This window comes from Tarenaya hassleriana, unplaced genomic scaffold (genome assembly GCF_000463585.1).
Source record: "Tarenaya hassleriana unplaced genomic scaffold, ASM46358v1 Cleome9, whole genome shotgun sequence".
In the NCBI taxonomy this organism is placed as follows: domain Eukaryota; kingdom Viridiplantae; phylum Streptophyta; class Magnoliopsida; order Brassicales; family Cleomaceae; genus Tarenaya; species Tarenaya hassleriana.
The window spans coordinates 571,706-583,161 of NW_010971389.1; the positions used below are offsets into that span (position 1 = coordinate 571,706).

At 36.9% G+C, this 11,456-nt stretch overlaps 3 protein-coding genes across 4 annotated transcripts in view; 1 reads left to right on the forward strand and 2 right to left on the reverse strand.

Moving 5' to 3' along the window:
* Positions 1 to 2,285: 2,285 nt before the first annotated feature.
* Positions 2,286 to 4,902, forward strand: LOC104803604 (ADP-ribosylation factor 1). 2 transcript variants are annotated; one of them, XM_010527584.2, is made up of 8 exons: positions 2,286 to 2,514; positions 2,655 to 2,693; positions 2,824 to 2,886; positions 3,571 to 3,589; positions 3,679 to 3,790; positions 4,147 to 4,194; positions 4,348 to 4,478; positions 4,613 to 4,902. In XM_010527584.2, exons 1-8 carry the CDS (start codon positions 2,412 to 2,414, stop codon positions 4,644 to 4,646), a joined length of 549 nt encoding a protein of 182 aa, XP_010525886.1. In that variant the 5' UTR covers positions 2,286 to 2,411; the 3' UTR covers positions 4,647 to 4,902. The 2 variants fall into 2 exon arrangements, with proteins under 2 accessions (XP_010525886.1, XP_010525887.1); XM_010527585.2 differs by having other exon boundaries at positions 2,434 to 2,514; positions 2,596 to 2,693.
* A 785-nt stretch (positions 4,903 to 5,687) lies between these two features.
* LOC104803605 (eukaryotic translation initiation factor 3 subunit B) lies at positions 5,688 to 10,337 on the reverse strand. The gene is made up of 11 exons (XM_010527586.2): positions 10,127 to 10,337; positions 9,522 to 9,759; positions 9,026 to 9,172; positions 8,649 to 8,777; positions 8,392 to 8,520; positions 8,206 to 8,289; positions 7,990 to 8,114; positions 7,675 to 7,873; positions 7,035 to 7,567; positions 6,834 to 6,942; positions 5,688 to 6,201 (listed from the first exon to the last, which is right to left on the reverse strand). The coding sequence occupies exons 1-11, from the start codon at positions 10,234 to 10,236 to the stop codon at positions 5,857 to 5,859; spliced, it is 2,148 nt and encodes a 715-aa protein (XP_010525888.1). The 5' UTR covers positions 10,237 to 10,337; the 3' UTR covers positions 5,688 to 5,856.
* A 610-nt stretch (positions 10,338 to 10,947) lies between these two features.
* The window catches only part of LOC104803606 (peroxidase 46), a 2,096-nt gene continuing 1,587 nt past the window's right edge, over positions 10,948 to 11,456 (reverse strand). Inside the window, exon 4 of the mRNA XM_010527587.2 lies at positions 10,948 to 11,424. Coding sequence (XP_010525889.1) covers positions 11,018 to 11,424 — 407 coding nt within the window. The 3' untranslated portion in view covers positions 10,948 to 11,017. The remainder of the gene's footprint in view (positions 11,425 to 11,456) is intronic.

The following is an 11,456-nucleotide window of genomic DNA, read 5'->3' on the forward strand; positions in this document are numbered from 1 at the left end:
GGGGTGGGGGGGGGGATTTAAAAACCTCTTTTTACATGTTGTCTTTAGTTAAGCCCGATATTTGTTTGAATTGAAGTAATAGAACAAATCAAATCATTAACTTATTTTGTTACATAAAAAAAATTCCTAACAATGGTGGGTTATCTCTGTTTTCAGCATGTTTTCTCCAAAAAAGAAAAACAATAGAAAATGAAATCTTTGTCTGTATACAGATGAATAAAACGAATGCACAGCTTATTAATTTGATGAATTGGTTTTATTTTGGGGGGCAAATTTAGTGGTTCACATAACTAAAATACCCTAGATAACTTGCTGCAATACAGATGATCTGCAGTCCATTCCTTGAGTCATTTATTTTTTCTAAGGGGATTTTTTTTTGGTAATGAAGTGCACTCCACTCCAACCCTTTTGAGCCACAATATTGAATTATCTCGAATTAAAATCATATCAACTTTGCAATACTTTCTAATAAAATCGAGAAGTCCCGAAAAAAAAAATTTGATAAAAAATAAATAGGAGGTCAGTATGGACTATGGAGGAGAGAATTTTATACTTTATAAAATAAAGAAAATAAATTCGGGAAAAAAAAATCAAAATGTGTAAAGATATGTTTAGGAATAAACTGAATCAAATATTCATATTTAACTACAATAACAAACAATATCTATTTGAAAAGAAAATATAGTAAGTGAATAATACTTGTATGTTCATTCTTGCATTTTCTTATTAATCGAAAATTTATCCACCGAAATTCTCAGAGCTTGCTTCTTTGTTTAAAAAAAAGTTTTTTTCCCAGCTGGGAGAGGGACACGTGTCAAGCGATGGGTCGGAGGAGTTAATGTATAAGAAATGATTCTGTTGACTTTTTTGACAAATGCTGAGCTGTCCTTCGAGGCGCCGAGCAGCCGCGTCCTCGCAAGAAGGTTCCATTGCTTTTCTTTCCTTTTTATTTATTCTCTCTCTTTCTTTTTCTTTTTTTCCACATCCGTCTCTTTATTTTTTAAATATATTTATTACAACAGTCGAATTTATTCTGCGTAAATTAATCATATAAGAATTTTGGATTTCTTTCTATATATATATATATATATTTAAGTTCGATGAAACGATGAATATAGTCATTGAATAATTCATGATCAAGCATAACCTAGACGTAGTGATCTCCGATTTTAGGTCAATCCATAAATTTTCTAATTTTAGAATACTAAAAAAATAATTTTATATGCATAATTAATATCCCAAAATTAAATTTTTTTTATCTATACCGAAATTCATCCAAAAATATGTATAAAATCAATCAAACCAATTCGTTTCGAATTGAATTCGATTAGAATCAAATCAATTCATTTTAATTCTAATTCGATTTGGATCAAATCTTTTTATTTTTTCGGATTGAATTGATCTGATCGAGTCGTTTCGATCCGAATTCAATATTCTTATAAATTCTTATTTTTAAAAGATACTTTTTTAATTTTTTTGTTATTTTTATATTTGGTTCGAATTCGATTGTCATTTTAAAATAAATTTTGTATATTCGATTTCATATCGAATTTGAACATATGTTATTTTAGTTCAAATTAATTTAATTTTGATTTTGTAATATAAATATATTTATTTTATTTATAAGTAATTTTTTAATATTTTATTTAATTAAAACTGATCAATAATAAAAGAATATAATATTTAATAGGTTATTTGAATCAATTGGGTTAATCAAATAACTCAGAACAAAAATCCAAATGTAATAATAATTGGTTTGAGTTGAATTAATCCATCTAACTCAACCCAATTTAAAATCTATGGAAGAATTGGTTTTTTTGTGTCTTTGCAGAAAAGTGATTAACCGAGTTTTGCCAAAGAGAAATCGAGAAGAGAATGAATGAAGAAGTTGCAGAAACAGATGAGTTTCCTCTAATCTTCGAAATAGAATACCCAACTTAATATCTGTGGGCATTTTGGCTCTACCGAAACCTTCTGAATTTCCTCTAATCTGACCTTGGTTTATCTTTAACCAAGTGCTAACCGAAAGCCTCTGTTTGCAACAGAGTTTCCTTCTCATTTTGCCACCTTCAACAAAATAACATTTTATATATACCAATCATTAAAATGGTGGTTCCATAATAAAAATAAATCTAAAATATGATTTTATATGGATCATGTCATTACTGGGCTGCGTTTAGGCCGATCACAATGTAGTTCAAATGGGCTTATATCGATAGTTGGGCCCGCTAAAAGCCTCTAATTGGATCGGAGGTTTAGGCAGAAGAGAAGAAAAAAAAACAGAACGAAGGGAATAATGAAATCGCAAAACGGATCTTTTTCATCGTCCACTGCTCAGAGACGGAAGATCTGAGCTCGAATGATCCTGGAGTAGAATTTCTCTTAGATCGTTTGATCTGAAGAACTAGACAATGGGAATCGTGTTCACGAGGTTGTTCTCCAATCTGTTCGGCAACAAAGAAGCTCGCATCCTCGTCCTCGGTCTCGATAATGCCGGAAAAACCACCATCCTCTGTAAACCCCTCGTCCTCTGTCTCGCGCGCTTTCTCTCCTTCTAGATGCACCTTTTGACTGATTCAACATTTCAATGACTAGAGTTTTCGATTCCATGATTTTTGTTCTGAGCTCGGCTGTTATGTCTTCCGCGTTCACAGATCGGCTTCAGATGGGGGAGGTGGTATCCACGATTCCGAGTATGTGCTTTTCTCTTTTTGTATATTTGCGGATCATTTATTTTAATTCTGCGTTGGATCTTTGATTTGGTGTGTTATCGGGTACGAGATTTGGTTTCACATTTTACAATTTTGCTGTCTGGATATGCAGCAATTGGATTTAACGTCGAGACTGTGCAGTACAACAATATCAAGTTTCAGGTCTGGGATTTGGGTAAGTTTCGGTAAATGTGTTTCAACTGCGAATTTGATCGATCCGAACAGTTGTTCTTCATTGGGAAGGGAATTCGAGATTTACGCTGTATAGTCGTGAGAAATTTTAGATTAAAGCCTGTTTCAATGGATTCAATCTGTGGCTCTTCTGGTTCATTATTTTTTCTTTCATGTTGACTAGTCGACTTCGGGAGCAACTAGGGATTGAAACCAATTTTAGTATATCTAAATGCAATGACACATTTGATTTGAGATGATAGAATGTTGCTCTTCATGTATATAGTGATTCAATGTCGAGATCGAGATTTTATTTGATTTGCATTATCCAAAATCCATCTGTTATATTGATGAAGGATTTTGATATAACATGTTGAATCTCGAACAGTTGTGTTCCATGATTCCATGCTACTATTACTTCTGCATAATCTTGAAAAGACTGAGATATGACTCCTGAAATTCGAAAATCGGATGATAAATGGGTTTCTAGTTGACGTAAAAAGGCTATGACTGATTTTAAGTATTAAGTACCACAATTTGTAGCTATTTTGATTGTTTGGGGATAAAACACATGTATGATCTGTGCGTGAACATTGTGCTTTAAAGAGCTGTATGTACCGTTTTTTTACGTTTGGGTATTCCAATATTTTAGCTCACAAACTAACTACTACAATTTTTCTTGTGGCAGGTGGTCAGACTAGCATCAGGTAGCTAACGAGTTTTCCAAATTTTTTTCTTTCCAAGGAACAATTGAAGGATCTCTGACTTGGCCCTTTGTTTTTGGTGATTGTGACAGGCCATACTGGCGATGCTATTTCCCAAATACACAAGCAGTGATCTATGTTGTTGATTCGAGTGATAGAGATCGAATCGGAGTGGCGAAAGAGGAGTTCCATGCAATTTTGGAGGTAAAGTGCTGCTGAATATACTTATATAATTGTATTATGACTTTGCTGGTAAAGGACTTTTCATATCCAAGTTCTAGAATGATTGAGGGCTCTCTATGGGCATTAAAATATCAGTTCAATTTTAATCTCAACTTGAAAATGTAAGAATTCTGCCATTCAGATTTTGTGAAACTGAATTTTTAGCTAGTGCCATGGGCAAAAGGAGGGTGTAATTCGATTGTGAAAGCAGGGGCTTTGCTTGCTCTTTTATCTGGACAACTACATGATAAGTTAGCTTGTCATTATCTGCTGTTCTGTAACGTAGTCCCTCTGTCTGTGTTTAAGTCTGTCTAATCAATTTCACGACCATCTTATAGGAGGAGGAATTGAAAGGTGCAGTGGTTCTCATATTTGCAAACAAACAGGTTAGTGTTCGATTAACCTCTGCAGTTTTTCTTACTGGTGGGTAAAAGATCTTCAATTAATTTATCCGATAAATATTTGGGTCGGTTTTAGTTCCTTGAAAAAAATTCTATTACCGATGTGTCTTGAGGGTCATCATCACATGGAATGAACAGGATCTTCCAGGGGCACTGGATGATGCCGCAGTGACCGAGGCCTTGGAGTTGCATAAGATTAAGAGTCGTCAATGGGCCATCTTCAAAACTTGTGCTGTCAAAGGTGAAGGTCTTTTCGAGGGCTTAGACTGGTGAGCCAAAAATACTCCTCTTCTGATATCCTGAATTCATCTTTTTATGTTTCGTTTCATGTTCGTTTTTTCCGAATATTTTCCTCCTCTTTCGTATGGTATCATGAGTGTTGGGATTCAATTACGATATTCAGGTTGAGTAATATCTTGAAGTCGGGAAGCGGATAAAGTTTCTCTTCAGACAGATCTCAGACTCCCAGGCAAGGCAGCAACAATGTATCTTTCTCTCCGTTTTTCCTATCGTTTCCTTTGTGTCGTTGAAAGAAGTTCTCAAATCAGTCAATGAGATATTCTCCTCTTATGTTTTGTTTTTTTGAAAGGATTAGTTAGACAACGGATTCGTGACCCCTAAATATAGTATTTTTTTTAACACTGAACATAAAAACCAACCAAAAGAAGAGAAAAGACCTCTTAATGTTTTTTACTCGTGTTAAACCAAGTGCTTCTCTTGCTTACCTTTGTTGCAATTAGGGATCGTTGTTTCGGGATTCTACTTAGTTTATATCTATATCTAATCTATATTTAGATTGAATTAGACTTAAATGTGATTGGGTTATTGGTTTTGTATATTTACTAGTAGGGGTTCACTTTGGGTTTTTGTTCGTTTATTTCGGTGTAGAAAAACTATAACGAATCGTTTTTTATATTGAATTAGGTTTGGTTTAGTTTAAATTGGTTTTTTCGATTATTTTTTTATTCGATTCACTTTGGTTCAGCTTTGATATCTTCGGGTTTAGAGAAATCATAACTTTCAGTTTTTATGTCGGATTTGATTTGGTTACGGTTGTCTTATTTGATTTGGATAGGTTCGATTATTAGGTTATTAACCAAATTGATCATTCCGAATAGGTTTTTTATATCTATTATTAATTAAATTCGAGGGGCCTGATCAGGAATGATGCAGAGTTTGGTGTGCAGTGATATGCTTTGAATCGTTATTGATGGAAAAAATTATGATTAGTTCAATCTTACATTAACATAAGCGAACATTTATCCCATAAAGAGATTGAGGGAGGCGATCGATCATGTAAGGTGGTGTTTTAGCGATGACAATATCTCGCGATTGATATCACACACTGCTTGTAGCCAACAGTATTTCTTGTCGTTTTTTGCGGGATCTGAAAATGTGTCGCCAAACAAAATAAAAACTATGGTTATTATATGTGTCGATGAATCTGAACACTCGTAAGGCAGAATCGACAAAAAAAAAATAAAAAAAAAATCTCCAGAAGGATACATTATATAAATAGAACACAATTCTCTCCAAAACCTTGAGAAAACGCAAAAAAAAAAAGATAACATCTTCAAGATCCGAAGAAGATAATCCTAAGATTCAGGAAGAAGAAGAGGAAGAGGAAAGGAAATGAAGGGCAAAAACTCAATCCTGGCTGTAATCGAAAGCAACAACTTCCTCGGAGACATCGATAACTTCCTCGACCTCGACTTCTTTGGCCTCGTACTCTTCCTCCTCGTCGCTCTCTTCCCCGTCCCGAAGATTTTGCCTCTCGACCTTCTCTTCCTCGTGGAGCTTCTTCCACTCCTTCACCCATTTCTCCCACTCCTCCTTCAGCCCTCTCCTCTTCTCCCTGTCTTGCTCGCTCAACAGCAACGACACATCCTGATCCTCCGCCTCGTACTTCTTGCTGTATTTCTTCAGGTTCTTCGCTATCTCTTCTTCCTTCTCCGGTGACAGGAAGGATGGCGGCCTCGGGCGCCACGAATACTGCATTCATCAATCCGAGATATAATCGGTTAATAACCACCAAATAACTGAACCGATCCCTAACCGAAAATCCCAACCCGAACTGAATAAAAAACAACCGAAAAAATTGTTTTAAAAGTAAATATTTGTATCGATTCGAACCCAAAACAAACCGAACAAAATTCACCATAAAACCGAATGGCAATAGTTTTCCTAAAACTGAAATAAAAAAAAAAACTCGAATTTAACCAAACCAACGTAGAACGAAAACCCAAATGGCCACCCCTGGTTTTTACTAGGGGTGGGCATTCGGTTCAGTTATTCATAAATCGAATCTACCTAAAACGAATAAAATGTAAACGATAACTAAAACCAGGTAAAAAACCGAATGGTTATGATATTTTCATAACCGAAAAACAAATCCAAACAAAACCCGAATATGATATAAAAATAACTGAAAAACTGCAAAAAGTTTTTAGAGAATAAGCATTTTTATCATTAAAAACCGAAACAAATCTAACATAAAACACAACTGGATATAGAGTTTCTAAAACTGAAGAACCGAGCCCAAACCAAAAACCGAAATGCCCACCCCTACTTATCAGATTCAGCTTAACACAGAAAGCCTATAAAGATTATAGAGTTTGTTATACCTGGAAGAAATGATCCTTCAGTATCCGGTAAAGCAACTTTCCGTTGAAGGACCATATGTTAAATCCATTCTCCATCTCGTGGACCGATGTCACCGCGGTTGCAACATACCTGGAAAAAGATAAACATACCATAATCACAACATCAGATCACCAAACACTACAGATTTCTGAATCACATGTTTAAAACAATAAATCACAGACCTTCCAGTTGGGTCCCATTCGATATCGGTGGCCATGAAGTGTTCAGCTGTGGCCATAGTCTCGAGCTCATCCACGTTGTAGAATTCAAGCTGGCCATTGAAGCCTTTCAACCCAGCGAGAATAATGTATTTGCCAGTTGGTGACCAGAAGAGGGCATTAGCTTGCTTGCCCTTGAGAGTAGTGAGCTTCGAAATCTTTCCTGTGTTGGTTGCGGAGCGCATAGAATAGAAGCTGACATCCGGCCTTGGACTGTCGCCATGAATGACAGCGAATCTGTGACCCTTTGGCTCCCAGGCAAAGGCTATAATCTTATCGTTCTTGTTGTCCAGCTCAAGAACCTCGATGGGAATATCCCTTTCTTTGATGCGGAAAAGCTCGAATCCAGTGTACGTGCTCTTTTTAGTTTTTGTATACCGATCGACCTTAACGGCAAGATACTCCCCATTGCCCTGCCAGTACATTTTGCAGTCGCTAACACTGAAAAGATTCTTCTGTCTCAGCTCCTCCTTGCCAGGGATTTGGACAAGAGAGACCTGGAGATAAAGAAACCAACATACATGTAATAAACAAACATTACATCGGAGAAACAGAAAAGCAATAAGGGTTTAAGATTTGCGTAACGCCTAAAAGCAGAACTTACCCTGGCAGGTTGGTTGCCACCACCAAGTTCCGGGACAAAGAGTGCAAAGATGGGATCAGTAGGCGACCAACTGAAGTCCACAATGTTATCAACCTTCATGGATTTCTTGTCAATGAGGCTGAAAGTCTCGGTCTCATAGACAGAGATCATGCCTTTTCCGAGCTTGGCAAAGTATTTGTCTTCTTTCCCACCAGCCCATCTGGGGAAAGTTTTCCAGCACAGAAACATCAACAAATGTACATGATTGAGCTTAGAAAAAGAAACATCTGGGCGGAAAGGTATTCCGAAGTTTTAACTACCACGTTTAGCAAATACCTGAAAACAGGCCACGAGACACCGGCAACACCACCAGCTCCTCCAATAGCCAAATCATCAGCACTTCCTTTGAATTCTCTCATCAGTCTTCCAGTTCTCACGTCAAAGATTTTTATATCAACTTTCTGTAAATTGGACAAATTTCAATAATGCTTTGTATCTGAATGAAATGGATATAAAAGATGGGGAAAAAAACAGAGGCAAAGATGAACTCACATTTGCATCCCGAGGGTTGCTTGGTTCCTGGCTACTGTAGGTTACCAAGTATTTCTCACCCGGGGAGAAATCAACGAGTTTTACCTACAAAGAAATCATCAAAAGTTCAAAACACAAAATCAAACTTGAGGCCACCAAAGAAACTACAATTGCTAATTTATGCAATAATCATTAGGTAGAGCAAACCAGAGGATGCTGATAGCGCATGAGACGGTTGAAAGTTGTAGCACCACCCCAAACAGCAGCACCCTGCTTGTGAAGTGTGACCAAGTATGTACCCAGAGGAGACCATTGCACAAAACTCTCCGTCCAGTACTGAACAGGAAGAATAGAGCACCATTACGCCTCAAATTATAACAGCACAACCATATATTTCCTTTAAAGGATTCAAGTGTGCAATAGGCCAAGGGTATACCGGAAACTGGAAAACGCTAGCAACTTACAGTACGCTTATGAACAGGTTCAGGTTTCAAATGTCTAGCGTCATTCCATAAGACCTCAGTATCAGCACCAGATCGAATGACAAACTGATCCCGGGCCTTTTCATCAGTGAGCCACTTCTGCAGATTCTCCTGAGGGTGGAAACAGCAAGAAGGAATGAGAAGACACATGGGAGTAATGTGAATCAAAATCAGAATAAAAGTGAATATACATAATTCATGCAACAAAGGTGTATGAAATCAACATTACAGTTCTTATTTCATCTAACTAATTATTCATATAGCTCAAATATCAATTCATCCTATCCTCATGCAGCGGGTGAAAACAGGAAAGCAACAAATCAAACAAAACACATGAATCTACGATAAATCACACATACCCCAGGCATGTAAGGTTTGGTTTCAGGCGCAGACCACTTCTCTTCAACTTTCATCAACCTGTCAATATCATCAAACATATTCACTGCAAAAATGTGAGACCGGTCCAACTTGTAGCCATGAGTCTTATCCTTAGCATTCTTAGCTTCCTGCATAACATACAGACATCGAGAGAATTTTAGTGAAACAAGAGTAAGCTAAACAAAATATAGTACAACTCCTACATCCATACCTTAAACTAGGAAGAAGGGATGCCATTTAAAATGTTTCAAACACCTAAAGTGTTAAACCAACAAACAACTAAAAACACAACTCAAAACAGCTGATCCTAAAAAGTAAACTGTTTTGACTATGAATTGTAAGAACTTGGCACGAGGGTCATTCCCCATCTTGTGTTGGGAGTAATTGAAAGAGATTTATAAGCACTTTCAAGGAATACATAATTCATCAGAGAAGTCATATACAGACAATAACTATGCATAAAGGACAGGCACCAACCTCAGGAGTATTAAACTCAATAAAACAATAGCCCAATGTCATCTTGGTATCGGGATCAATAGGCATCCAAATTCCATCTTCCTTGATTACGCCTAGCTGATTGTATATTTTACGTACAACACCTTCCAGCTTCTCAAACTTCTCCTTCGGAACTACAGGGAGGTGATCAACCACGATGATGTTACCAAACCCAGTGTCGAATTCCAGTTGATCGTCCTTGTAAACATCCTCGTCATCACTACAATTCCGACAAAACATCACAACACATCAGCTCCATTGTTCATAACACGCGATTACTAATCAAAAGCTTTTGAACGAGAGCAAACTAAATAATGAAATATAACGTAATCAACGCATAAACACAAGTTTCTTAGCAACTTCAAATCAGAGAATATCAAAATTATTCTGCCCCTCTCCTCAAATATCAAATCTCTAGCAGCAAAATGGTGAAAAATACCAATCAACCCCGTTCCAGAACCCCAAAGAAGAGAATCGAACTGCGTCATAAGAAAAATAAATGATCCAGGAGTTCAACTGTACCTACAATTTTCCTCAGAAACCAGACAGATGATAGAAAAAACCAGATATCCGACCGAAAATCTCACCTGACAATGCCAAAGTCCTCCCCGGGAGGAAGACGGACAGAATCGAGATCGACCTGAGATAAATCGACCCCTAACCGCGCTGCCCATGCCTCTACATCAACAGCCGCCATGATTCCTGAGATCTAGCCGCAGATTCCCTCTATACACCAACAGAGAGAGGACCAGAGGAGTAAGGAATCTATGAGATGGAGACGGAGACAGACGATGGCTAGGGTTTTCACAGATGATGATAAGAGTGATGAACTTTGTATATATTTTGGACCAAAATGACAAAAGCCCAATACTATGTTAGGCCCAATCTCATGCTTATTTTATTAGTGATTCAGTGTTGATTTGTCATTTGAGAATTAAATATAAAAAGGATTTTTTTTTATAATTTACACGAAATTATTAAAAACAATATATATCAGAAATTTATCTGATTTTATTTTTACTAATGAAATAATCTTCAATAATAATAAAATGGTTAGAGTTTTATTTTTCTATTTGTTTCTTTTCCTATAGTTTTGCTCTTCAAAGAGCAGAAAATAATAACTCGAAGCATTCCTTTAGAGCTTTAAAAAATCCAATCCTATAAGAATGAGGATTACAATTTTTAATAAATGGAGAGATGAGTCCTCAATTTTTTTTCCGTAAAACTAGAATTTAATATATGAAATATGAAAATTCAAACACCCAAATTAGATACAACACATAATCCATTGCAACAAACAAGAATGTTCAAAATGGGCATTTGGGGGTTCATGCAATAATTTTTTTTTTTTTGCTCATTAGCTTAATTACAGTAAATAAAATATAAAATATTAATTCTTCTTCTCCTTAAAAAAAACCCTTTTTTCCCCTTCACGTTTCAGAATTTGTGCATTTGAATAATAATAAAAAAAAAAAGTTCTATAAGTTGACAGAAGAACAAGATCTTCTAACTTCACCGTCTTCACCAGTTCTAACACCAACCAAACTCAGCTTCACAAAAGACTCACTCCACTTGTCGAAGAAGCTCGCCTGATCGCTGGCTAAGTCTTCCACCATCTTCCTCGTACGCTGGTCTTCCAACAGGACGGAATCTGTCTGAAACAGCCCCTTGTGGGCTTGGAGATTCCTGTAGTACTGGTTGTCGAATGCAAACGCGGTTTCTGGATCGTTGCTCACCGACGCCGAGTCCGACGAGCACTTGTTCATCAGTGATTCTGCGTATGCGTTGTCCAGAGATTTGTCGATTAGCTCCAACTCGCCTTTCCGATCTCTCTTGAACCTGTCGTTGAATGCATTGCAATGTGCAGATCCGATCGTATGTGCTCCTGCCGAGGGGGGGGGGGGTTGGGGGGGGGGG

Excerpts from the sequence above, each read along its gene's own strand:
- LOC104803605 (XM_010527586.2), bottom strand. The coding sequence starts at position 10,236 with ATGGCGGCTGTTGATGTAGAGGCATGGGCAGCGCGGTTAGGGGTCGAT. Across the intron at positions 9,760-10,126 it reads GAGGACTTTGGCATTGTCAG|TGATGACGAGGATGTTTACA; the intron begins GTGAGATTTTCG and ends TCGGAATTGTAG. Across the intron at positions 8,115-8,205 it reads GCAACCCTCGGGATGCAAAT|AAAGTTGATATAAAAATCTT; the intron begins GTGAGTTCATCT and ends TCCAATTTACAG.
- LOC104803604 (XM_010527584.2), top strand. The coding sequence starts at position 2,412 with ATGGGAATCGTGTTCACGAGGTTGTTCTCCAATCTGTTCGGCAACAAA. Across the intron at positions 2,515-2,654 it reads CGGAAAAACCACCATCCTCT|ATCGGCTTCAGATGGGGGAG; the intron begins GTAAACCCCTCG and ends CCGCGTTCACAG. Across the intron at positions 3,791-4,146 it reads AGTTCCATGCAATTTTGGAG|GAGGAGGAATTGAAAGGTGC; the intron begins GTAAAGTGCTGC and ends ACCATCTTATAG.